At 40.6% G+C, this 26500-nt stretch overlaps 2 protein-coding genes across 4 annotated transcripts in view; both read left to right on the top strand.

Moving 5' to 3' along the window:
• The first annotated feature begins 451 nt into the window (after window positions 1–451).
• The window catches only part of UBOX5 (U-box domain containing 5), a 46544-nt gene continuing 20495 nt past the window's right edge, over window positions 452–26500 (top strand). For all 3 annotated transcript variants that reach the window (XM_044680332.1, XM_044680331.1, XM_044680333.1), the window contains exon 1: window positions 452–1115. The gene's annotated coding sequence lies outside the window, so the exon portion shown is untranslated. The remainder of the gene's footprint in view (window positions 1116–26500) is intronic.
• On the top strand, window positions 9536–12253 carry FASTKD5 (FAST kinase domains 5). The gene has a single exon (XM_044680330.1). It carries the CDS (start codon window positions 9536–9538, stop codon window positions 11969–11971), a length of 2436 nt encoding a protein of 811 aa, XP_044536265.1. The 3' UTR covers window positions 11972–12253.

Here is a 26500-nt window from a genome sequence, read left to right as displayed (position 1 = left end):
GCTGCCACCTATTAATTTTTGACTGACTTGCTATTACCATGTACCCAGAATTCCCTTTTCCGTTTTTGAGTGGGGTTTTCAGCTTTGTTGGCATAAAGCTAACTCCCTCTGGACGTTCTTCATTTTATCAGTAACCTTCCTAAAGTCTGGCACCCAGAAGCAAGCCGAAAATACCAGGTGTGTTTTCTCCAGTGCAGAATACAGAAAGACATTTCCCTCCTTATCTATGGATACCTCTCAACCCAATCTGGGATCCCATTAGCGGGCTGCCATATCACAGTGTTGTCTCATTTTGAGCTTGTACAGCATTAACATCATCAGATAGTTGGGGGTTTTTAATCCTTACCTTCTGCCTTAGTATCAAAGAAGGAAGAGTGGCAGAGGCTAGGTAAATTAAGTGACTTGGCCAGGGTCACACAGCTAAGAAATGTCAGAAGCCACATTTGAACCGGAGAGCTCCCAACTCCAGACCTGCTCTATCCACTGTGCTACCTAGTTGCCCTAGCATAGTTTTCAGGCAGAATTCCCTAGGGAATAAAACCTCCCCAGTTTTGTACTTAGGAAGTAGACAACAACAACAAACGCAAGTGTAAGACTGCAATTATCTCTATTGAATTTCATTTATTAGCTTCGGCCCAATGTTTGAGCCTGTCTTTAGGAGCCTGAGTGCCATCCAGCTACTCTTCCTAGCTTTGGCTGCCCTTGCATGGATGGAATGCTAAGTATTCAGTGGATACAAATCTGTCTTCTCCATCCTCCTTCCAGCCCTACTTTGACAGCCGCATCATCCTTTTCTAGTCAAAATGCCAACTTGGACCTAAGCATCTAGGTCCCGTTGCTTTAATTAATAAAAAAAAAAAAAAATGCAGAGGGCCACGACCCCTCGCGGACCTTCTGGCGCAGCAAACGGAAGCGGCAAAGAAATTGATCCAGAACGCGAAGGAGAATTTGGCCAGATTTGAGCCTTTGTAGCCTCCGTAACGCCCGCCAGGCGGAAGTGGAGCGGCGCCCCTGGCCGGAAGTGGTTGAGCCGCTCCGCCTGAGGTCTGATTGCTGCCACCGCCCGCCCGCGCGCCCGGGGAACTGATGTGACCCTTTCGGCCCGCCTGGCCCAGGTGAGTGCTCAGGGCGTGGGAGGTGGAGGCAGATCCTCGTTCTCCGGTGTCACGTCGTGTCGTGGCCGATTCCGGAGAGGTGCACACCCTTCTCTCTTGGCTGCCTGTAACTGCCACGGAGCTAGTAGGAGCTGGTGACGTCGTGGTCCCGGGCCCGGCGCAGATTGAGCCCCCGGTGCTCCGGTGGACGAGGCTTGGGAATTCCGACGCTGGGTAGCGAATGGAGGCAGCCGTGTTTCTGGGCTCTGGGAAGCGGGGTTGCGGGGCTGGGATTCCCTGCGTTCCCTCAGGTGGTACGGTGCACTGAGATACCTAAGCTACTGTGGGCGGGGCGTGAACTTGAGAATCCCTCGGGAAACCGTGGGGCTTGGAGATCCCTACTCCCGGGACAGAGTTGGAAAGGGCTCCTTCTCTATTGTCTGGCTCATCGAGACAACTTCCCTTCCCTCCCCCTGCTCCCAGCTCGGGTCTTAGAACCCCCTCCAGTCACCCGGGGGCACCTTTGGCTTTCTTATATAAGCAGCTGCCCAGTTTCTTGGCACCCTGGGGAAATGGGGTGCGGGCTTGGCTAGGCGTTTTGGCCTTGAGTTATCCTCTTCAGGCCTATGCGCGGCCCTAGGGAACCACTCCCCTCCATCCTCCCTCCCTCAAAACCTTGGTCCTTAGTTGGCACGTGATGCAGAATTTCAGAGTGAGGTTGCTTTAATGTCTCATCGCCCTTTTGACAGTTAGTAGAAATGACGAATTTTCTTTTTAAAAACCCAAAATCCCATTCTAAGAAGAAAGCAAGTGCCCTATTGAGGGGAGGGGAAAGCCTAGCTGGGCAATATGACCTTTTATCTCAGAATTAACAAAAAGATAATAGGAATAATTGAGAATTGGTAGAATAATCATGTCTTGTACCTCTTCACCATTCCTCTCTGTTTTCATGCTTATCTGACATACTGGTCTTTTTTGGCAGAACTGTCTGCATTATTCTCCCAAGATTTTTGTTTTTTTCCCTGTGGTTGAGCACAGAACCAGTGCTGGTGAGGGATGGAGCCTCCTTTCTGATGGGTTCTGGCTTTCCTGGGCAGTTCTTTCCATGCCTATGTGTAGGGGCTGCCCTATTATTTATTTTCTCCTCTCTCTTTGGGGAAGTAAGTATGCCTCACCCCATCCTTTGATAGGACACTAAAGTGGATTCAAGTGAATTTATTTTTGCACCCAGCTCTGAAAGCTGTTGACTAACAATCTAGAATAACTAGTGAAGTATATTGGGGCTATTGAATGGGACTCTGAATAAGGGTCCTGACAATATAAAGCTCTAATTGCCTGAGTTTCTTTTTGTCCTTCCACCTAACCCCTTATAATTCCTTAGACCTTCAGTTCCTCTTTCTCTGTGTAAAATGTAGGTGATGATACTGTAAACAGCAAGGAGATAGAGAATAAAAAGAGGGAGAGTAAGGAGAATTACTGGCACCTTGTGGCCATAAAATGGAATTGGAATATTATGTGACTGTAAATGAGCCAGCTTTTCAGAGTAGTGCAGTTCTATTTCCTTTACAGCATAGTTTTCTTCCTCTGATCAGTTTCTTTTTTTTTTCCCCTTCTTCTTTGTAAGTCCATTAAATTATGGCAAGCTTTTAGGTTAAACCACATTAGTATCAAAGGAAACGTGGTGCTAGAAATCTTGTATATTAGAGCTCTTGATCCCATAACTGAAATGGCTCATTCTGGGAAAAAGAGAGCTAGTTGTTGCAATGACATCCTCACTGTTGGAAAATCAGGGAAGAATAAATGAATATCTGTTTGAAAAGTGATAACTGATATCTTTGATCTCACCAGGGATTTTCTTAGTGTTAGGACAAGCTTCCCAAATTTTCAGTGACCTGTAGCAGCATAAGTAGATGGCACTCTTAAATCTTTTAATTATGACCTCCCTGTCCCACTCTATTAAGATGATGTATGAAGTATTCTTACACATAGACTCAGAGAATGTTAGAGCTAGAAGGAACTTGAATGATCATCTTCATTTTACATAAGAGAAAACTTCTATTGTCCAGATATTTTTTAAACTCTTCAAAAAGGGAGTAGAGAGAAGAGGACCTGCTGCCCAATTTTTTTGCTTGACCCAACTTTTTAGGTGATTGTCTAATTAGCTTGGACAAATTTGGAAAACTTCCTGGCTATATAATTTGACCTTCTAGGCAGAAGTGTTCGTGTTTTACTGTGCCCAACAGTGAAGCCCAAGGAGGAGAGAAGATTTCTTGCCCAAAATTCTCTTCATTGGCGTTTGACTCTCCAAGACAATTGCTGTTTAAGTATCCATGGTGTGTATTCAAAGTAGGGTTAACATTGTAGCTGGAGAAGCTTAAATAAAACCTAGTATCTGACCCCACCATTCCATGATAAAATACTTGCAGAGTCAAAAATAGAGACCCATTTTTTTGGTTCTGTTCCTAGTTCATTGTTTTCAGGAAAATGTAAAGTGCCAAACCTTTTAGCATCTCTAAATAATTTTCATCTGAGTAAGGGGAGAGGCAAGCCTTTCTCCTAGAAACATCAAATACCAGAGTTAGAGCAATTTAAGATCTCCTGGTGATCATATAGTGACTATATTGATAGTGTAATATAGGCAGTTTAGTCAGTCAGTATTGCCTCCCTGCCCTACTCCGGCCTTCTCCTTGACAGTATGAAAGAAGCAGCTACACTTTGCTCAGACTAGCAGCATTCTTGCTGAGAGGGAAGAAGCATTTATTTTCATGAAATCACCATATTCCCAAATGACTTACAAAGTGACTTCACCAAATAGTGTGATGTCCAGATCCTGGAGGATGGCTCTTGTAAAGGTCCCTAGGGAATGAGATGGACATTAGTAGAATGAAGGGGGAGGGGGGGAACTTTGACTGAGGAAGTTGTTCTGAGTGAGCAGTGCAGGTAGATGTTGGGTAAAGGTGAGAGGGTCCTGTGAAGCTTAGCCAAATGTCAGGTTCCAGAGATCGGAAAAAATGAAGGCACTGATTGTTTTGCTTCCAAAGTTCTGTGCTTGAGATTTTTTTGTCACCAAACAGCTCAAGAGATTTTCTTTTTTTTGTGGTCTCTTCTCCATCATACTCTTTCTCCACTGTTTCACCTTAACCATTTGTCACATCTTGCTTGGCTTCTACTTATTCCCTTTTCTCACCTCTGTTTTTTCAACAGTATTCAGGTCACAATTGAGAAGCCTGGACATAGGGATGCATTTCCCACTGAAACATAAAGAAGTAATGCTCATTTAGTTGCTCTAGGAAAGCATTTCTGATAGAGAGAACATAGGTTTAATGAGAAAAATAGTGGTGTAAGTAATATTTTCCCCCTCCAGATTATGAACTATGAAATTGAATGCATTAAAAATAAGTAATGCATTCATTAAAAGATGCATGCCTCATTTTTTGTATGAAAATAGATTTAGTTTTCTATTTTTGCTTTAAAACCCCAAGTGCTCCTCATTATCTGTTTTATTTCCTACCACCAGTTTGTGCCAACCAACAACGGTGGGGCCTTAGCTGTATTTCAATTCCTAAAATGCTTTGTAGCCAAATTCATTTTGAAAATGTAGCTCTAGAAATAGATCCTTCTAGACCCCGGTAACTTGCTGACTGTATCCTTGTCCAGAAGAAAGGTCTAAGTCAGACCCCTCAGCAGATGTTTAGAATGGAGAACAAAAGTCAAGTGCCCCCACCTGCTTGGGTGCAGAGGAGTGTCCCTGACAGCCTTTCACAGAAGATTGGAACTGCAGAATCAGAATGTTAAGTTAATTATAACCCAGTTTCCTTGTCAGAGGCAACTTAAGATAGTAGATAGAGAGCAGAACTTGGAGGTGTCAGGAGATCTGAGTTCAGAACTTGATAGACATTTCCTAGACTGTAGACAAACCACCTTATTTCTTGTGGTCTAGATTTCCTTGTGTATAAAGGAGAGATAATCTTATTTCCATTGTATATCTCACAGGTTTTTTTTTTTAAACCCTTACCTTCCATCTTGGAGTCAATACTGTGTATTGGCTCCAAGGCAGAAGAGTGGTAAGGGTAGGCAGTGGGGGTCAAGTGACTTGCCCAGGGTCACACAGCTGGGAAGTGTCTGAGGCCAGATTTGAACCTAGGACCTCCTGTCTCTAGGCCTGGCTTTCAATCCACTGAGCTACCCAGCTGCCCCCTTTACAGGGTTTTTGTGAGGAAATCTTAAAGTACTGTATAGATGTGAATTGTTAATATATTTTCAATATATTTCCCAATGTGGATCCAGAAAGGCGAGCTGTATCAACAAAAGTCTAAGTCTGTAGTGGAGTGCTTCAGAATCTATCCATAGTTCTATTCCATTCAGTACTTTTATCATTGATTTGGATAAAGACATAAATGACTTGTTAATCAGATTTGCTGATAACACCAGACTATGAAGGAAAGCCTGACAAAGTGGGGTCAAAAAAATCTCTCAATATGCTAGAACTATAAGACAAAACAAAGTGAAACTTATTGAATATAAAGCTTTATGCTTAGATTTTGTTTTTTAAATCCTTATTGTTTGTTTTAGGATTGATATTAAATATCAATTCTAAGGCAGAAGAATAGCAAGTACTAGGCAATTGGGCCTAAGTGATTTGCCCAGGGTCACATAGCTAAGAAATGTCTGAGGTCATATTTGAACCCAGAACCTCCTGACTTCAGGCCTGGCACTCTATTTATTCTACTACCTAGCTGCCCCTTTTATGCTTAAAAAACTTTTTTTAAATAGCTGGATAGAAGTTAATGCAAAAAACCCCCACTTTTAATGGGCTTTGAGCTCATTTGGACCTAGCTACCAAAAATCTAATATGATCTCAGGAGGCATTAACAGAGATATAAAGGGTAGAATGAGGAAAGTGGTAGTCCTGCTGTCCTCTCCCTTCAATATTTCATGCTTGGAGAATTGAATTTAGTTTTACAACACTGCATTTTAAAAAATAGTAATATCATTGCTTTTATATCAAAAATTTTATTTTTATTTTCATAAATAATCACTCTTCCTTCCCTACCCAAACCATCTATCCTTTATATCAAAGAATTAAAAAAAAAAACAGTTTAGCAAAATGAACCACCCTAATCTGACAGTAGATGAAATAGGCCACAGTCATGGTCCCTTACCTCTACAAAGGAGGGTGAGATGCATCTTCTCATCTCTTCCTCAGGGCCCCCAGCCTGGTCACTGGAATTAAATAGCCTATTCAGTTTTGGTTTTTGTTTTTTTCCTTATACTCTTATCGTGATTATCTATATTGTTTTCCTAATCTTCCTTGTTTTCTCTGCATCATTATATAGTAAGTCTTAACTTTGCTTCTGAATCCTTGCTATTCGATGTTTCTTTTTTCTTTTTTTTCACCCTTAGTTTCTGTCTTAGAATTGATACTAAGTATACTAAGAATTGATTCCTAGATAGTGGAGTGGTAAGGACTAGGCAATTGGAGTTAAGTGACTTGCACAGGATCACACAGCTTGGAAGTTTATGGGGCTAGATTTGAATCCAGGTCCTCCTGACTGCCACCTAGCAACCCCCTAATCATTGTTTCTAATAGAAAAGTAATATTTCATCATATTCATGTACCATTCTGCACACTGCATTTAAAAATTCATAATTTATTGATGCTTTTAAAAAAATGGCACTGTAACTTTACAGTGATCTGATCAAACCCTCCCTCAAAAAAAATAAAATATAAAGAACCAATTTAAATTTCAGTCTTCCTTTTTCTGATTAGAGAAAATCAAGCAGGATTGCTGAATACCTTATTTCATAACATTTCATCAGCTAGGATACATCCTTTTGGATCTTTCTGACTATACATATCCACAGATGCAGGCCAGTACACTTGTGTATTTTACCACTCGTTAGTATCCAGACTGCGTGGTAGAAAAATTTAGAGTACATGTTTTGTTTCTTTGTTTTGTTTTTTTTTTAATTCAAAGGAAACTGAAAAGATTGAAAATAGAATAATTAGAAAATATTTTATGATAGAGGTGTAAATTTTGCAATGCCCCAAAGTATAGGTAGAGATCCAAAGGGGCAAGAGGGAAGCAAGATTGTGGGGTTATTATATTCCTTTCCATTTGCTGATAAGTTGCTTTGTAAATATGGCATTGTGGAACAAAGTATATGTTCTCTCATTTTGAATTATTATATTATTAATTATTATATTCTATTAAGCACCAGATTTTTCATGACTAGAAATTCAAGTTTCAAATGTTTTGTGAATTAGTCTGTCTTCTTGTATGTGTCTAAAAATAAATAGATGCCCATGAACTTTCTTTTTTTTTATTTTCTAAACTGTGAAACATTCGGTCTGGAGACTGAGAATATGACGCTTTGAGACTTCCCTTCACCTTTTCAGAAACAATAAGGCAAGAGCTAACTTTGGTTGATTGTCTAATATGTTGTGTTGCCTTTTAACAGGAAAGTAAGAACTGAGGTAAGCAGCAAACCTTCCAACTCTGATAATCCTGCTCTCTGGGATGTTTTCTTGACCACTAAAAGTGACTATGCTTTTCCTGAAGCCACTCAACTTCCAGAATCTCACTGTAATAAATTTGGTCAGCAATAAAGTGCGGTCATGTGTGGATAGTTAAATAACAGTTGGTTTTCTGGCCTTCTGTCACCTGGATATCTCCTGCGTGGTCCTTCTGTTCATCTTTAGTATTCCTGGATTTTTTAGCCATTGCAAGGTCCAAGAGCCATTTGCATTATCAAAAATTCAGTTATGTTCAATGTAATTTTAGTGTGATGGGTGCTATATTCTAATTTTTTTGAAAATTAGGTATAGTATATGTGGTAACTCAGATGATTTGAATAACTAGGACATGTCATACCTCAAACTTGCCAAATAATAGGTAGCTTATTTGTGCTTAAGATTTACCTGGATACAATGCCTATTCCCACAGATTCTGCACAGACTAAGAATACCAGGATCTAGAATAGGTACAACAAGAATGTTGTGGGGAAGAATTCTATTTTAGTGATAGAACAGCAGGATTGTCTGCCATAATCTGCATCCCCTGTAATACTGTCTCACACCAGCAGGGACTTGTTGCATAAAGCCAAGAGTTTGCCTTCTCCTGACTTATGGGGTCATGTGTACATGACCCTTAAAAGAGGAATATTCCAGACCAAGGTCCTTTTTACTTTCAGATTTCAAAGAGTGTCATTTGTAAGCAACCTCCCTCCCACTAAGTCTATAACAGATTCACTCTTCCCCACTAAGGTGAATACTTCTTGCTGTTTAATAGCTTTCGTTTCTTGGCTTTGGCCTGTCTGACTACTGGATGTCATATGGCTCTCATATAGAGTTTCTTCAGTGGAAGAAGAAGGAGGAGGAGCTTTTAAGGAAAGCCTAGAGTGCAACAGGTTTTCCTGGGAATGAGAATTATGCTAAGGAAAAGTGGTAATTGATCGACATCTGACTTGCTGTAAGCAGACATATTCCACCTCTTCCACTGGGATAGCTGAACAGCCCCTGCTCTTTGAAACAAAGATGTGACAGACATTCTCCATTGGGAACAGAGCTTGATTCTGGGAAATAAGACTGAGAGTACTCGTGCCCTGTGACTTAGTGGAATTGGAGCCCAGGTGACAGTTACATATTTCCTCATTGGATGTTCAGATGCTGTCACAGCTCACCTGGATTGGTGAAGAGCATCCTGGAGCGTTGGAACAATGACCCTCTAGAATAAATTGTTTTCCTTAAAGAAAAGGACCTCCTTGACTTCCAAGAACAGAGATCTCTGGTCAGTCAGTGAGCACTTTATTATTTATTGAGCACTTACCCTGTGCAAGGCACTGTGACTACCACATTGGTAGGGTAGTCAAATACTGTGCTGTATTCTACTTTCTAGTTTGTGTTGCTCCTGAGACAACTTTTTTTATCCCCAAATAGCACCTTTTTACATCTTTCCAAACATGGAATTGGCAGCTGTTTTGTTCTCACATGTCTGAGAGGAAGTTTGGTTTCATACTTGTTCTCTGGGCTTGAAGTTAAGAAGTTTTGTTTTGGTCAGACATTACTTCTTTCTTTGAATGAGGAGAGTCGGAACCATTCTTCTTTCCCCTCCATCTCCTTTCCTGAATTCTTCAGAATTTCCTTCTGTAAATTCATCTATCATTTTCCTTTGGGATCTACCATGACTTTGTACAGAGTATTTTTATGTCATCCTTTTTACAAGCTGGTGCAGAAGTTAAATAAAACTTAACATTATTGCCAATTGATTGGGTGGTGGTTTACTTTCAGCCAGATTTGTTGTAATTGAAACACTTTTTGTGGGTTGGTTTCTGTGTTTTGTTTTTTTTTTAAGTCCACCACAATAGGTGGAAGCCACTCATTCTTCATCTACCCTTTTTTCAGTACCTGACACCAATTCTGGCCCAGTTACTTGGGATCCATGGCTACTGTGATAATATGCCGAAGATTTCCAAGCAAGATCTGCAGGATATCTACATTCTCAACCACAGCTGAGAACCAAACCAGGGACAAATGGCCCACTCAGACCCCACAGGATTGTGTTCAGAACCCTGAAGAGATCAACGTTAAACCCAAAGCTTCTGCCACTCTAAAACTCTTGACTCCTCCAGGTTACCAAGTATTGTACAATCCTTTCGCTTATACTGGTACTAAAAGAGTGGCCTATAGGAACAGAGATAGCAGCACAAGACATGGTGAACAAGATCCTCCAGAAAAGGACAGTACCAACATTACTGAAAAACAAATCCAGAATACTTATTGTGTCCCTTCTTCTCGAATAATGCCAACGATCAAAAATGCTTTCTTGGATTTGGAGACCAGTGAGCCTTCGGTTCCTCAGCCTAGTGTGGTACATCCTGGCAGCCTGGAGGTTATGAAAGATGATGATCAAGAAGTTGGTGTAGAAACTTTTGACTCCTTCGAAGACCCTAGAGTTTTCCTCAAGCTCAGACCTGAGTACCAGCATCACAGTTATAATACATCTGAGGCTGGGCAGGTCCTGTCCATTAAAGAGGGTGAACTGATTTTGCACAAAGTGACAGTATTGCGAAGTAATCTTCAGCCCCAAACCATCACTGACTATTTTGGCAAATTGAGCTCTTTGCCCTTGGAGCAGCATTCTGCACTCTTGTCCAATATCAAGTTTACAATACTGTGCCGTTTAAGCCTGAATAACATAAAACTCTTTGATACTTTGGACCTAATAGGTATTTTGAAAGCATTTGTTCGATTGAGGATTCCTTATTCCCACCCAATACTAGCTAAATATGAAGGAGAATTTTGTCGTCGGGTATGGGATATGAACCTAAATGAGCTTTTATTGGTGGCTGACCTGTGGCGGTGCTTAGGCTACAATGTACCATGCTTTTTAAAGATATTTTACAGTTACCTTAACTTGCATTGGAAAGATCTGTCCTTGTCCCAGCTGGTACACTTAATTTATATTATTGGTGAAGGTCGGCAAGTGCCCCAGGATTTAATGCAGAAACTAGAATCTTTGGTTCTCAAGTATTTGGATTCACTTAGTTTAGAAGAGGCTGGCACAGTCTGTTTAGGATTCTTCAAATCGAGTAGCAGCCTTTCTGAGTATGTCATGCGCAAAATTGGGGATAAAGTTTGTGCTCAGATGGAACATTTGAGCAACTATGCCCTAGTGAATATACTTAAAATGTTTCGATTTACTCATGTTGATCACCTAGATTTCATGAAGCAGTTTGGACAGATTGCCCCTCAGCGTATCCCTTCTATGGGGGTCCAGGGTGTCATGCACTTAACTCTAGCCTGCTCAGCTTTACGCTTTCTGGATGAAAGATTCCTGAATGCTGTAGCTGCTTCATTGCCTCCCAGGATGGCATATTGTCGGAGCAAAGATGTGGCCAAAATTTTGTGGTCTTTTGGAACTTTGAATTATGAGCCACCTAATGTAGAAGAATTTTATTCTAGTCTGATAGTTGAGATTCACAGAAAGATGCCCGAGTTCAGAAAGTTCCCTGACCACTTGTTCACCAGTTTGCTAGGCTTGGCATTTGCTGAACGCTTTCCACTAGATCTTCTTAATTTTGCCTTAAGTCCAGAATTTGTCAGGCTAGCTCAGGAGAGAAGTAAGTTTGAGCTCACCAAAGAATTGTTCACGCTTGATGGTGCTGTGGGGATTGAGTGCCCAGATTACAGAGGCAATCGTCTTAATGCTGAGCTACGGCAAGAGGGGGCAGGACTTCTCTGGAATTTAGCAAGACAAGATATGACCTCCAAACCAGAATTCCTAGAAGCTTTCTCTTTACTTCAGATTATTTTAGGTGGTCCTCAGTATATCAAACATCATATGATTTTGCCTCATACACGATCATCTGATTTAGAAGTTCATCTTGATGTCAATAATAAACCACTCCCTTTTAACCAAGAAGTCATACTGACCGATATGACTGACACTCACCTGAAACATATGGGAGTTAGTCTTACAGATGATTTGATGACTCGGCTGTTAAAGGGAAAATCAAACAGACATCATCAGGCTAAGGCAGAGGCCAATGAGAAACCAGGAGCGGTAGAGAAGAAGCTACTGCCTTTAGCTGGCTGTTTGCCCAGTGTTGGAACCTCAGAAGTGGCCAGCTTGTGTTCCTTAACAGGTCCACAGGCAGGAGTATCAAAGTTGGCCATTCAGGTAACAAATAGGAACCAGTATTGCTTTGGTACCAGGCACCTGCTGGGGCTGCATAACATGAAGAGAAGGCAGCTAAAAAGGATGGGCTACACTGTGGTGGAGCTGGCCTTCTGGGAATGGTTTCCTTTATTCAGACGGACACGTTCAGAAAAGCTTTCCTATCTCCATGAGAAAGTATTCAATTCTGGCTTATGAAGCATCAGGGGATAAACCCATTGTCCTCCCATGCCAGTTAATAAGGAGCACACTGTCCTTAGCACTTTGGAATGATTGTTGGAGCCAAAGTGGAAATGAGGCATTATAGAAAACCAAGTAGCTTATAGCAAAGAAGAAATAATGGACTACACTATCCATGTTAACTTCCCTTAAAAAGGCTAGGAAAACATGGTAACCAGAGTTAGTATGATACTATCTGATTACAAGAGTGGATGCTTGCTTGATGATGTTACTATTACATAAATAAATGATTTGAAGTTATCCATCTGTCAAAACCTATTTCTTTCATGTAGGTTAGGTGTGTTGTGCTTTCTCACCTGCTTGGACTTGTTTCTGAATTTTCAGAATGAAAACATAATGAAAAATCACTACTGTTCAGATTCAGTTTATTTTGGCTTGCAAATAATTCATTTTAAAATGTAAGCATGATCCTAATTTCCCAAGCTTTCTTATGTTTTTGGAACTCTTTAAAAGTCTGATGAAACCTATGGACCCCTCAGCAGAATAATGTTTTTAAATGCATCAAATAAAATACATAGGATTAGAAAGAAAACATACTGAAATATTTTCCTATTCAGAATCATTGATTTTTTTTTTGACTTTTACCTTCTATCTTAGAATTGATATATCAATTCCAAGGCAGAAGAGCAATTAGGGCTAGACAATTGCCTGGGGTCACATAGCCTAGGATGTGTCTGAGTTCAAATTTGAATAGGGTCTCCTGACTCCAGGTCTGACTTTCTGGCCTTGAGCCACTTAGCTGCCCTGGATTCATACATCCTTTGAAAAATATCAATAGATTCCAGTTTAGGAACCCCTGCTCTCATGAGAAACACATCTGGCCTCCAGCATCCTCTAGGAGCAACGTTAGCAGTTCCAGTAGCCTTTTGTTAAATGTGTGACCAGGAATTTATTTCTAGAATCATGGAATCATATTTTTAACAACAATAACTGACATATGGCATTTGAAGTTTGCAGAGCACTTTGCATACATATCTCATTGAACTTCATAACAATTCTGGGAAGGTTAGCACCACAAATATTCTCATTTACAGATGAGGAAACAGACTCAGATTAAATTGCTTGTCCATGGTGTTATAAAAAGAAGGGAGAGGATAATCTCTATATTGCTACTAATATTATTATGGCTAATTATTATAGTTGTTATTAATCTGTATATAATCTGAGGAAGCTTTGGTTTGGTTCCCAGATGGCTGGTGCAGGGGCACCCGAGTCCTGCCACCCAGCTGGATGTTATAATAACTGCCCTTCTTTATAACAGTGCCCAGGCAGGATCCCTAAAGGTCAATGGATGGGTAACCTTTTCAGGTCCCACCTGGGGTTGATTGATTATTGGTACTGGGCTCTATCAGCCTTGGATAACGTTCATCTGACTGTGTTGCTCCCTCCCCAGAGTGGTGATGGAATAACTACTCCAGGAAGGTACTTAATGACTTTTATCTATGTTGTATACCAGGGAAAGAAATGATCAGGAATGGGTTGGGGAATAGGAGACTTTATCACTAAATCTATGACAATAATCCCTCAGGACTGTAGGCTGTTCAGTAATGCTGGCTTGTTCTTCACCTCCTCTGGCTCAGCCTGGTCACTGCCAAACCAGAGTAAGTAATCCGTTTGGATGTCACAAATATTGATGATGGTTTCTCGCAGCTTCTTACTGCTAGTTGTTTGCCAGCCCAACTGCCTTCAGGAAATACCACGCTTACCACCCTCTTCTTCTTCTCCTACACACTTCCTGAATCCCCCTCCCTCCCGGGCCCGGGATACCTAAATATCTAGAGATGGTTTAGGTGTCTAAATATCTAGGGATTCAGAGAGAATCAGAGGATCCACAGTCTGACCCACAGGTCAATCTATGTTCAAGATCAAATGTCCAAGGCAAGAGTTTAAACAAAGCTCAGCCAAAGCCAAGCCAAGGGTTCCCAAAAGACAAAGGGGTCCAAGGGTCTCTGTTAGAGGGTGGCCAGGGTATTTATATCCTTTCTGGCCAACTGCCTTTCCTCCTGTCCTCATGGCCTCTGGGAACATTCTGATGTCTCCAACTGTCTTCATCTGTCAATCAAGGTGAGACTCTCAACTCCCAGAGTCTAATTATGACAATGGTTATACCAGTGTTAGAGGTAAAGTTTGACACAAGGCCAAGCACTTTATCTGCTATACCAGTGATGGTGAACCTATGGAATGGATTCCAAAGATGGTGTGAAAAGTGCTCTCTGTGGGCATGTGGTACCCTGGCCCCCCCAGTTTGTTACTAGAAAGGCAGAGGGACTTGAGCTGAGCTGCTCCCCTCCCCCTCTCCACCATGCCCAAGGACATTTTTTCACATCCCCCACCCTTTGCCCAGCAGCCAGTGGGAGTGGACAGTGGGTAAAGTCGGAGACTCACCGGCAGCAGAGCTGGAGGGGAGCAGAGTGCTCAGGCCACTCCCTTCCCCTCTCTACACTTGTGGAGGACATTCCTCATTTTACCTACCCCTCGGCCCAGCAGCCCAATCAGAGAGCTTCTTCCCTCCCCTGTGTGGGGTAAGGGTGGGGACAGGGCACACCCAACATTTGATGGGAGTAAGAAGCATATCATGCCATGGGGGGTCGGGGGCAGCATAGCACTCATTTAGGGGGGGTTGGGGCAGGGCCCAGCACTCCATCTCTAAAAAGTTCACCATCACTGTGCTATACCATACTGCCCATAATACCCCTTAAGAATTTGCTCTAGAGGGCAGCTGGGTGGCTCAGTGGATTGAGAGCCAGGCCTAGAGACGGGAGGTCTCAGACACTTCCCAGCTGTGTGACCCTGAGCAAGTCACCCCCACTGCTTAGCCCTTACCACTCTTCTGCTTTGGAACCAATACGTAGTATTAATTCTAAGATGGAAGGTAAGAGATTAAAAAAAAATTTTGCTCTACATAACTTCCTATACTGGGCAGACATTTGAGAAGACAAGTAAGAGACCACAGATAAGACCCTTCAGGCTTAGTATGGGAGAAGAGGCATTGTATAAATAAATATAATACTTTGACCACACTACATTGACCCTGACATAATGATATTTTGGTCCTCTTTGAGTACAAAGGACAATAACCAGCCATAATAATACTACATATAAACTAGAATGCATTAAGTACCTAAGAGAGGTATGACCAAGCCATACCAGACATTGCACTAAACATTGGGGATACAAAGACAATCCCTGCTCTCAAAGACTAACAGAGAGATAACATGCAAAAGATTAAGCTATATATAGTAAGTTGAAATAAATTATTTCCACTTACTAGTGTTTGAGAAGCATACTACAGTACCAAGTATGGTAAGAACCATGAGCTTAGCAAGATGAGAACTGGGTTTCAATCCTGGCTTTGCCACTTATTTTGATGTTGGGCAAATCATTTATCCTATGGATCTCATGTTTGTCCTCTGTAAAATGGGAATAATACTTGTACCTTTTTAGTAGGAATATAGTGTGATGTTTTTTTCCCCCAATATGTACCTTTGAAAGTTACATTTGCACTATATTTGAGCACTTCCAGCTTTGAAACCATAAGTTGTGTATCGTGTACCTCAGCATACGTAAAAAAACATGGCTGTCTCCTGGAGCAGATGGGACATGCTGATCAAATCCCTGTTTGCTTTGATATTCCATCAAACGTCACCATTAATACTAAAAGCACCAAATCAGTGTTGATTAAAACTACTGGAAATGAGAAAACTAGAATGACTGTGATGCTTGCAGTCATAGCTGACAGGTGAAAACTGACTCCTTATGTAATTTTAAGGCAAAAAACAGAACCAAAGGAAAATTTACCATCAGAAATGATCTTTCATGTGCAGGAAAAGGATGAATGAAGAACTTGTGTTAGATTGGTAAATGTGGTCTGGGGTAGGCATCCAGGTGTGTTACTGTGTCAGAGAGAAGTGCTTGTACTGGATGTGTTCAAGGGTGTTATAAAAATAAATGTAGATGATGTAAATAAGAGAGGAGAGAAACCCAAACTGGATACTACCACTGGAAATTGTGTGACAAAAGTGATAGCCCAGATAGGTGGCTAGGGCAAGATCAACTGAGGCTTGCCCTAGCTAGATGATATGACACCTCCCTCCTTTATAACAGTGCCCAGGCAGGATCCTTCAGGTCAATGGATGATATCCCTTCAGGTCCCACCTGGGGTTGATTGATAGTGTGTATTGGGCTCTATTAGCTTGGTAATGGTTTGTCTCTGACTGCGTATCTCCCTTTCCAGAGAAGCTATAAATAACCACTTCAGGAAGGTACTTAAAAGGCTTTGACTGTATTTAGTAAAGATGGGATATTGGGACAGGAAAGAGGGATTGGGAAACCCTATCTACTTGGATGATGATAAACCCTCAGATCCGTAGGCAGGTATTGACTCAGGATGGTTAGCTTCTCTGGTCCAGCCTGGCCACAGCCAAACCAGAGTAGGCAAACTGCTGCTGTTTCAGCTTCTTCTTCTTTTGCTCGATGATATGCCTAACCAGTCTTCAGGATATCCACCCCTTTCCACCCACTTCTTCTTCTCCTGCCCACTTCCCGGATCCCTCCTGGGCCCTGGGAAACCTAGATAACTATAGATGATTGATTTCCTAATATATAGGGGCAATAGAATCAGAAGATGATGGTCTGGGAACAGGTTGATGATGTTATCAGGAACAAGACAGGAGGATCTTGCAAGGTTGAGCTCAGCAAGTCTCAATCCCACAAGACCAGGATCCACAGATCTCCAGTCCACGGGAAGGAAAGGACCCCTCAGTCAGGGCTACCAGGGAATTTATACCACCCTGGGCCAACTGCTCTCTCCCCTTTCCTCACGGCCCTCTGGGAACATTCCAATATCCAACGGACCCACCTGTCAATCAACAGTGTGGATTCCTGGCTCCCAGAGATTCAATATAACAAGGGTCACCTGACTGAGAATGTGAAGAGAATTGCTGAAATGTGAGGAGGAATGATGTTGCAATTACAAGTGTTAGATATAGTAATTAATAAGCCATTCAAAGATCATTTGAAGAAAGAATATAACGAGTAGATGTTGACCAATGTTATATTGAATCTCTGGGAGCTAGGAGTTCACTCGGTGATTGACAGGTGGATCAGTTGGATGTTGGAATGTTCCCAGAGAGGCATGCGGACAGGAGAGGGCAGTTGGTAGCCCTGGCAGAGGTTCTTGGTTCTTTACCTGTCCCTGAGGCGGGAGATCAGTGGATCCTGGTCTTTGGGGAAATTAAGACTTGCAAACTCAACCCTGCAAGCTTCTCCTGTGTTGTCTGTATCATCATCAACCTGTATCAGACCACCATCTCTGATTCTTCTGCCCCCAGATATTAGGAAGTCAATCATCTTAGTCATCTAGGTCTCTCAGGGCCTGGGAGGGATCCAGGAAGTGGGCAGGAGAAGAAGAAAAGGGTGGAAAAAAAGGGTGGATATCTCAAACTGATTAGGCTAATATCTACTGAAGAAGAAGCTGAAAGATTACACAGCAGTTTGCCTGCTCTGGTGTGACCCTGGCCAGGCTGTACCAGAGAGAAGCTATCATCTTGATTCCTTCATTTGCCTGCAGTTTAGAGATTCATTACTATCAGTTTAATTTAGGGTCTCCAATACCTCTATCCTATGCCATCATCCTTCTTTGCCAAATATATTCAAAGTTTTAAAGTACCTTCCTGAATTGATTATTCAGAGTTTATTTGGGAAGGGAGTCATGCAGTCAGATTACGTTACCCAGCTGAAGAACCCCATAAATAATACCAATTAACCCCAGTTGGGTCCTGAAGGGATATCATCCATTGACCTAAAGGATCCTGCCTGGGCAACTGTTATAAAGGAGAGAGGTGTCATCCTACCCTCTCTCTATATTCCATCTTCGTCTACATCTAATAGATAGTAGTAGCCTCCTTTTATTATAACACCAGAAACCATGAATTTACTCCATTGGGAAAAATAAACTGTCAGTCACTGTATTAGGGAACTGGATGAAAACTGCTTGGGACAATATCTCCACCCAGTCCATTGTGCTTGGATTTTAAAAATGTTGTATATCAAACAGTAGAGATGGTAGTGAAGATGGTGTTTTGTGGGAAGAGGGTGACTGCAATGACATTTCCACTTCAGGAGATGAGGAAATAAAAGAGGAAGGAGAACATGATTAAATATTGGAAGGTAGTTTCTCACAAGTATCTATATATAAAGTAATACATATTTAATAAAAATGTTGCCATTAAAACTAATCTGTTTTCAGGACCTTGTATTATTCACAAGTTAAGAAAAAGTTGTAATTTAAAAGGAGAAAATAAGTTTCCTCTTTTTGAGTTACCCTTCAAAATACTTGGGATTGCATTATATTCAGGGTCGTATTATATTCAGGCTAATATGGTAGTACCTACTATCTGCCTGTGTGTGAGAATCTGAAAATAATGGGTATCATGTACTTTGTAAACCTTAAATCATTGTATTAGTGAAAGCTGCTATTATTATCTAAGACATGCAGAATACTGTTAAGCCCCTAAGGGAGCTAGGTTTGGGACAATGCCCTCTCACTGAATTTTTGACTAGAGGAGAAAGATGACATAACTATAACATAATATTAGTAATATGGCTTAAATATAAATGAACATGCAATGAAAGTGTTAGGTAAGATCTGAAAGAATAAGATCTCCCTTCCAGCCCTCAGGGAGATCCATCATGGAGAAGGTGATACTGGCATAGGACTTTTTTTTTTTAATTTTTTAATTTTTGCCTAGTGTAATTCCTTTATTTTATTTTTTCATGTTATTAACATGCAACTTTATATGTATGTATTTTTTACTAGTTACTTGTAATAAATTTCCACACAAGTTTTCCTAAATCATATGATCAAACTTATCTCTCTCCCTCCCCCCTTTCCCTTCTCCCTCCCGATGTTGGCAAGTGATTTGGGCTGGGTTATACATGTATTATTATGGCATAGGATGTAAAAGGTTGGGTAGGAATGCATTAGGCAAAAAGGAAGGAGTTTGGTCATTCTAGGCATTAGGGACCATTATGAACTAAAGTACATAGGCAGGAAACTGAAACTTGTTATACCCTGAACAAGCAGTCAGTATTGGAGAGTTGGAAGGGATCTTAGTAGCCACTTCCCAAACATATATGAATGGAATCTCCTCTATAACATGCCCAGCAGTGTTCACTTTGTCTTTGTGTTAAAGACTTCCAATTAGGAGAAACCCTTTACCACTGGTAGACAATGCACGCTCTATCAGCTCTAATTGTTAGGAAGTTTCTCCTCTAATTGTTAGGAAGCTTCTCCTTGCATCAGGCCTGAGTCCACTTTGGTTGGAGCCTAGAGTTCATGAGAAGGTGTTCCTTAGTAGGACCTGATCCATGAGTATGCCTGGGAAACTGCTTTGGTTTTTGCTTCTGTACTTAATGGATCCTTAAATAAACATAGCTATATGCATTCTGAAGCCATTCTTTTTTGCGGTCCTGGTGTGCTCATTGTCAAGTGTCACATGGCAGTGCTTACGTTATGGTGATCCATTTAGGGCAAGCCTTGGTGTTGGGAGGTCCTCCACCTTACTTCAAAGCTCTTCTGTTAGACATTCTTTCCTCATTTCTGCCTGTTAGTGGGACACATTTAATCTGTGTTCATGTGATGAGGTTCAATGTGCAGGGAAAGGAAGATCACATTTCCAAGACCCTTGGTCATATGAAGCCAGAATGTTTCCACAATCCACAATATTTTAAAGAAAATAGTAATTTCACCAGCTAGTTTTTATATGGAGGGCTTGGATAGTTATCTAGCTCCATTGAATAAATCCAAATCTTCTCCCACCCCACTCCACCCCTTCCCCCACTGCCAAGTTCCTGCTGGTGAGGAAAACAAAAATGTTGATCCAGATCTGATCTATATAAGTGGTTTATCTTCATGTCCCAATTTACCAGTTAATTGTATGATCATCCACTTCTTGGTTTTGTCACACACCATCAAAAATATATCTGTGCTAATATACCTGATGTTCATCTCTTTCTTGTTTTCCAAGTATTGGTGGAATGATGTGAAGGGGGTTACTATAGATATATAAAGTAAAACAAAATTGTAGGTTTTCAGATGAAATCAGAACCTTGTCTACCCAACAATCTACAGTTTCCCATTGAGATCAGATTTCTACTTGCCAGAAGAGAGTTTCTCTCTATAAGAGTACTGTCATTACCAGAGACAGAGATCAGAAGTTCATAGATTTAAAGCTAGGAGGAACCTCAGAAGTCATCTAGTTTCATCCTCTCATTTTACAGATAAAAGAGTTAAGGCCAATTGGCAAGAACACTGGTCTGAGCTAATGATATTCTACTCTGCTGTGCATCTACTGCCTACTTACTTAATATTTGGTTGAAAACAGGAATTGTTAGTGTTGCCTTAGGTCCCCCAAAGCTTTCCCTTCTATGAAAGTTTCCAACCTAAAAGCTCTTTTTGAATCTCATAGATGGTGTCCTAGACATAGAAAACTTGAGACTTGTGCAGTGTGGAGAATGACAAGGGCCATTTGTGACTCCAGCCTGGTGATGTTTAAAGACTACAGGACAGACTTGTGAAAATTTCAGATTTAAAGATTTTCCCCATAGGAAAGGTCTTGGCTTCAGTGGAAAATGAAGGGAAGGCTTAGAGCCCTTTATTTTTCAGGTGTCTTCATCAGGTATTTCAGAATGGTGAGATTGCCTTAGGTTTTTATATACGTTGTCTTCTTTTGATGACTTTCTTCTTGGAATTATTTTTCACTAGGAAAGAAGTTTAGGAAGAACATTTTTCTGTCCTAAGAATAAAACCATATAGTTTAGGGGTACAAAATGGAGGTTAGTTTAGGTTTTTTTTAAATGCCTTTATATTGATTTTGATAGGAGATATCTAGAGGATAAGTATAAATTTTATTTTCCTTCTATTCAGGTACAGATTGAGGTAGGCGGGCTCTTGGTCCCTTCTAACTCAGAATCTATGATTCTGAGGAAGTGGGATTGTAAAGTAGGTTACTTCACTGCAATTACTTTATTATTCTTTTTGGCAACAGGAAGCCATGGGAAACTTTAGAGCAAAGCAGTGAAGTGATCAGAGCTGTGCATTAAGATTAATTTCATAACCAGGGAATGGATTGAAGAGGATAAGCGTGGGAACAGAGATTGGCTAAGGGGCTTGTGCAGTAGTCTAGGCATATGGCAACAACCTGAATTAGTGTAGTGGCAGTGGGAGAGAGAGAAGATTCATTGTGTCCCTGAGGTAGAATTGCCACTTGATGACTAGATGATTGTTGGTTGAGGGTGGAGGAAGGCAAGATCAGGCAAGGGGAGAGGACAGAAAAGAGGAAGCTTCAACAACTATTGTGAGGTTATGAACATAAATGACTAAGAAGAATACTATTAATCGAAGTAGGGAAGTCAAGGAGGAGCATATTTTAGAGGAAAGAGAATGAATTGGATTTTAGTCATGGTGAACTTGAAGTTCAGAACCTTAAGATGAAAATTTTATTCAGTTCTACAGCTATTGTTAGTTACCTGCTATGTAGAGAACAAACACTGCCCCATGCCAGAGCAGATTATTAATGAGGCATTATTTATTCCCTGGTGAAATTTAGGATCTTGTAGGTGTAATGGGGAAAAAAGGGGTTTGGGGTCAAATATATTAAAGATTTGGTCGCCAAATTCCCTAATTAAGGAATAACCTCAAGTCAAAATTGACTTTTATGTAAATTTATTTACAATTCAGAAGAGGTAGAAGAAATAAGGAAATAAGAATCTAACACAGTAGTTAAATTGCTACAATCCCCTAGTTAATCCAGGGAGATCTAATTAAACCAAGCTGAGAGTCAGAGGGCCAGAGGCCCAGAGGTGAATGAAGCAAAAGCTTCGGTCACAGAGTCTCTATTAAAGGGAATTTCTTTAAGAGAAGTTCAGGAAGATTCAGTCTTTAAACTCACCACGTGGAATTCCAAAGGAAGATTTTAAGAACAGTCTTGCCAAGGTTTCAGAGTCCCAGCCAGCTCTCCTCCACGAACCAGAAGAGCTCCTTCTCTAGTCGAAGACCTCCTTCTCCAGAATCCTTCTTCTCCAGAAGACCTCCTGACTCTCTCAACTCTCTCTTTTTAAAGGGGTCATTTATATGCGTCACTTCCTGTGCCTCCTTCCTAGTTTCTAGCAGAAGACCTTCTTCTCCAAAAGACCTCCTGACTCACTCAACTCTCTTTTTAAAGGGGTCACTTATATGCGTCACTTCCTGTGCCTCCCTCCTAGTTTGCGTGTCCAATCACAACATAGGGAAAATGTGACCTGCAGACAGATAACTGGTATATAAACTAAAACAGAGCATAAGAGGCCCCAAAGAAGATGTTATGTGAGTCTGAGAGCTGGGGCACAGAGGGCATCACAGAAAAGGTGACATTTGAACCTTTCTAAGAGCTATCATGTTTCTGTTCTAGAATGAGGGAGGAGATGATACCCTTGCTGCATTCCTCCCTGCTTATGCCACAGCTGGAGTGATTTGTTTACGTCAAAGCATCATGTATTGTTCTCAACACCACTGAAAAGCTGGAGTATAATTGGTCAGAATGGTGAAAAGATTTCTCAAAATCATAGCAAACAGGAATTAATTGAAAGAATTGCTTTGGAAATGGATAATGAAACACACTTCCTTTTTCCTGGCAAAGACTGGAAAAAATGAAGGCAGAATATTGTGCAGATTTAAAGACAAGGTTAATTGTATTAGTTGTCTTTACTTAAAATATTTTTAATTAAAATTTTTTTCCAATGGAAATCCACCTTCTTTTCCTTTCACCTCTTCCCTCTGTCTCCATTGAGAAAGAAAGAAAATCAAAACCCATTATAGACACGTGTAGTCACAGAAAACAAATGTTCCCGTTAATCATGTCCAGAAGTTTCAATCTGTTAACTATTTCAGTTTTGTGTCATCTATACATTTGATCATCAGGCTCTCTGTGTTTTTTCCAAGTTGTAGAAAAAAATGTTAATTAAAAGAACATTGGGGGCAGCTGGGTAGCTCAGTGGATTGAGAGCCAGGCCTAGAGACAGGAGGTCCTAGGTTCAAATTTGACCTCAGACACTTCCCAGCTGTGTGACCCTGAGCAAGTCACTTGACCCCCATTGCCCACCCTTACCACTGTTCCACCTAGGAGCCAATACACAGAAGTTAAGGGTTTAAAAATGTAAAAAAAAAAAAAAAAAAAGAACATTATTCTGTGCTCCTTCCCCTGATTTGAGCAGGTACTTTCTGGGCCAAGTTTGGCCCCTCTATTTCTTTTCTTGTCCCAGAAAACACAAGAGAGGCAGATCTACTCAGTCTGCCCCTCCAGACATGGTCTGCCCTCGTGGCTTGAGCCACCTCACTAATAAGGCCTTATTTGCTGCCTCAATCAAAATTTCTGAGAAATGGGAGAGATGAGCTATGCCAGCCTTTGAGCTCTCTGTGATCCAGGCACTAGGGCTACCTGGATAGATGGTTACAGAGATGTTAGGGGTGTGGAAGGGATTTTATTGATACAAAATAGTATTTGTTTTTATTCCCCAAATCATTGTGGTATAGCAAAGAAAGGAAATAGTAAGTTTATGTGTAAATTATAGAATGGGTAAATACAGAGGCAAATAATAATCATAGTGAAATCAGTGCCCTCACTGATCCAACATTAGGCTTTATCTTTTGAAGAGAGACTCATTGTTCCTGTAACTCTTTTCTTTTTAACTTTTACTTTCTGTCTTATAATGAATACTGTGTATTGGTTCCAAGGCAGAAGGGTGATAAAGGCAAGGCAATGGAGATTAAATGACTTGTCCATCACACAGCTAGAAAGTATCTGATGTCAGCTTTGACCCAGGACCTCCCCTTTCCAGGCCTGACTCTGTCCAGTGAACCACCTGGTTGCCCCTTTCTGTGAACCCTTTTGATCCCTTTTGGAAGATACTTAGGTTGTAGAATTGGGAGATAAATGCATTAGAGCCTTTTGGCTCTATCCATCAGAGAGCAGCTAGCCATTCAGGATTTTATAGTCCCAAAGAATGTGGCCATAACAGTGTGCGCTGGCAGAGCCTTGAAGACTGAATTCAGTAGGATATAGCTGGTAGAAGTTTGCTACTAATATAGGAATGATGTGGAAGGGAGAGGTTGAAAGGAGAGAAAATAAATGCTTGTTAATCTAAAAACAAAGCAAAAGAAAATTAGCATCTCCAAGCATTAGGTATTACTCTTGTTAAACTTAGGTGATTTGTAAACAGCCCCTTGGTGGCTCTCCTGTGCTTGAACAGTAAATGAATCACTTGTTAAGGCCTATTTCTAATTCCAAGGGAAGAATTTGAGGCATCTGATTTGTACGCGCATTCAGGTGAAGAAAGAGTGGTGCGAGTTAGTGGGAGGCTTCTGGAATAGTGGACACCTACCTATCTCTTCCTACTGTTGGTTCTCCAATACTGTATAAACGAAAATTCTGGGTTTATCTATGTATTCACTCTGTCTACCCCTGCTGCTAAAATAGCACGACTGCTTGTATTAACAAGAAGAAGGAGCTAGAGAACAGAAGAGAAGGTGGGGGTGGGGTGGGCACCTTTCTTGCCTGGGGGTTTCTCTGCCTTCTGGCATCAGCATTGTCCTCATGATCTATTCTAGTCTCAGATTTAGCCACCCTTCTCAAGGTAGCACTGGAACCACTACAATTCATAAAAATGAGAAAAGCCCAGTAATTATTAAGCCCAAGGAATCTTAGAACTTTAGATCTAGGAAAGGTCTTAATCCACCTTATTTCACATTAATGCAGAGGGAATTTGATTTTCCCAAAGTCACCTATGTAGTTGCTTCTATTAATGTCATCATTAACATTTGAAGGTTTTTCAAGCTCTTTACTCATTCTCTACCCCTGCCTCCAAAATGACCTGTTTCAATAGAAATTGAGAGTTTCCCAGTCACTCAGGCTTTTGAATTTTGACCAAGACTTTTCCATTTCACATCCCATATCAATTCAAAGTCTTTCATGACTTCCATAATATCTTTTCATCATTCTTTCTTCTTTACCCTCCATTTTGAAATAGCCACCTAATTGTACTGACAGTCTTTCCAGCAGCCAAAATAATTTTCTTAAGATGCAAATCAGACCTTATTCTCAGTACTGTGATCTATAATCTCCCTTATTTTACAGATGAGGAAGTTAAAGCAAAAAGAGCTTAAAGTTACTTAACAGGGTCTCCCAGATTTAGTGTTGAGACTTAAGTTTTCTTGACTCTAAGACCATCATTTTATCCACTGTGTTCCAGCAAGGCTGTATCTGGAGAACTTATGTTCAGTTTTTAAGAAAGGAACAGACAAAATGAAGCTTCACAAGAATGTCAGAACTGGAGAGTGTGCCATAAAGGACTGGTTAAAGGAGCTGAAGAAGTTTATCCTAAAGGAAAGATTTAGTAGTCAAATGATATTGTGCTTCAAATATATGAAGAGCTGTTAGGGGAGAGAGGAATTAATTAGACTTTACTATGTTTGTCTTCTGGGACAGGAAAAATGGGTAAAGTTATGGAAAACCAGATTTAGATTTTATGTAAAAAACTTCTGGACAATTAAAAGCTCTTCAGAAATGGAATGTATTGTTTTAGGGGCTGGTAGACCACTTAAGTGTGTAAGAAAGTAGATGTGAAGATACATGTTGGATTTGATAGGTTCTAACATTCATTTTCGATCTCATCTTTTTCCTCCTTGAGTTACTTCACAGGGAAGATGCAGAGATGGTGCAGAAGGGCAGTAGAGTTTTGAGAAGTCATTTCTAGATACAGACATATCTCTAGCATTCATTCATTGATTGAAGTATTTATCTACATCTCAAACACTGTTTTCAACTGTGCTCCATACTATAGTACTTTAAAATATAGACTTCAAATCCTGCCCTAAAACATCATGGTCGAATTCCCCAAATACAGCATTTATTATAATAAAGAAAGATCTTCTTAATATACTAATATATATTTCTCCAAACCTTTTTTTTTTTTTTTTTTTTTTTTTTTTTTTTTTTTTTGTAAAAATAAGTCACCTTGTTATAAGCAGCATGAAATAGTGGAAAAAGTACTTAATTCAAGTTTGGAGATCTGGATTCATGTCCTGGTTGTTGATATGAACTGAAAGACCATGGACAAATCTCTGAAACTGAATTTCGATCTTTTCCTCTATACAGCAGTATAACTAGTATTTGCTCTAGCTACCTTCAGGGTAAATTTACTTCAATATATATTGATTAAGAAAGCAAAAATTAAATTCCTGTACTCAAGAAGCTTGTTTTCTGCTGGAGTGAAATAATAGGTGCACAGGGATAGTACAAGAAAGATTAAAAGAGCCCCAACTCAGCTCTCAGAGAATGTTTTCAAGAGCACATAGCACCTGAATCTTGAAGGAAGACTGATTCAGAGAGAGAGAGAGAGAGAGAGAGAGAGAGATTGTTCATTTCAGGTGGGAGGGAGAGGATGTTTTGAGAG

The sequence above is a fragment of the Gracilinanus agilis genome, chromosome 6, assembly GCF_016433145.1.
Source record: "Gracilinanus agilis isolate LMUSP501 chromosome 6, AgileGrace, whole genome shotgun sequence".
In the NCBI taxonomy this organism is placed as follows: Eukaryota; Metazoa; Chordata; class Mammalia; order Didelphimorphia; family Didelphidae; genus Gracilinanus; species Gracilinanus agilis.
This window is presented reverse-complemented; position numbering and strand designations above follow the sequence as displayed.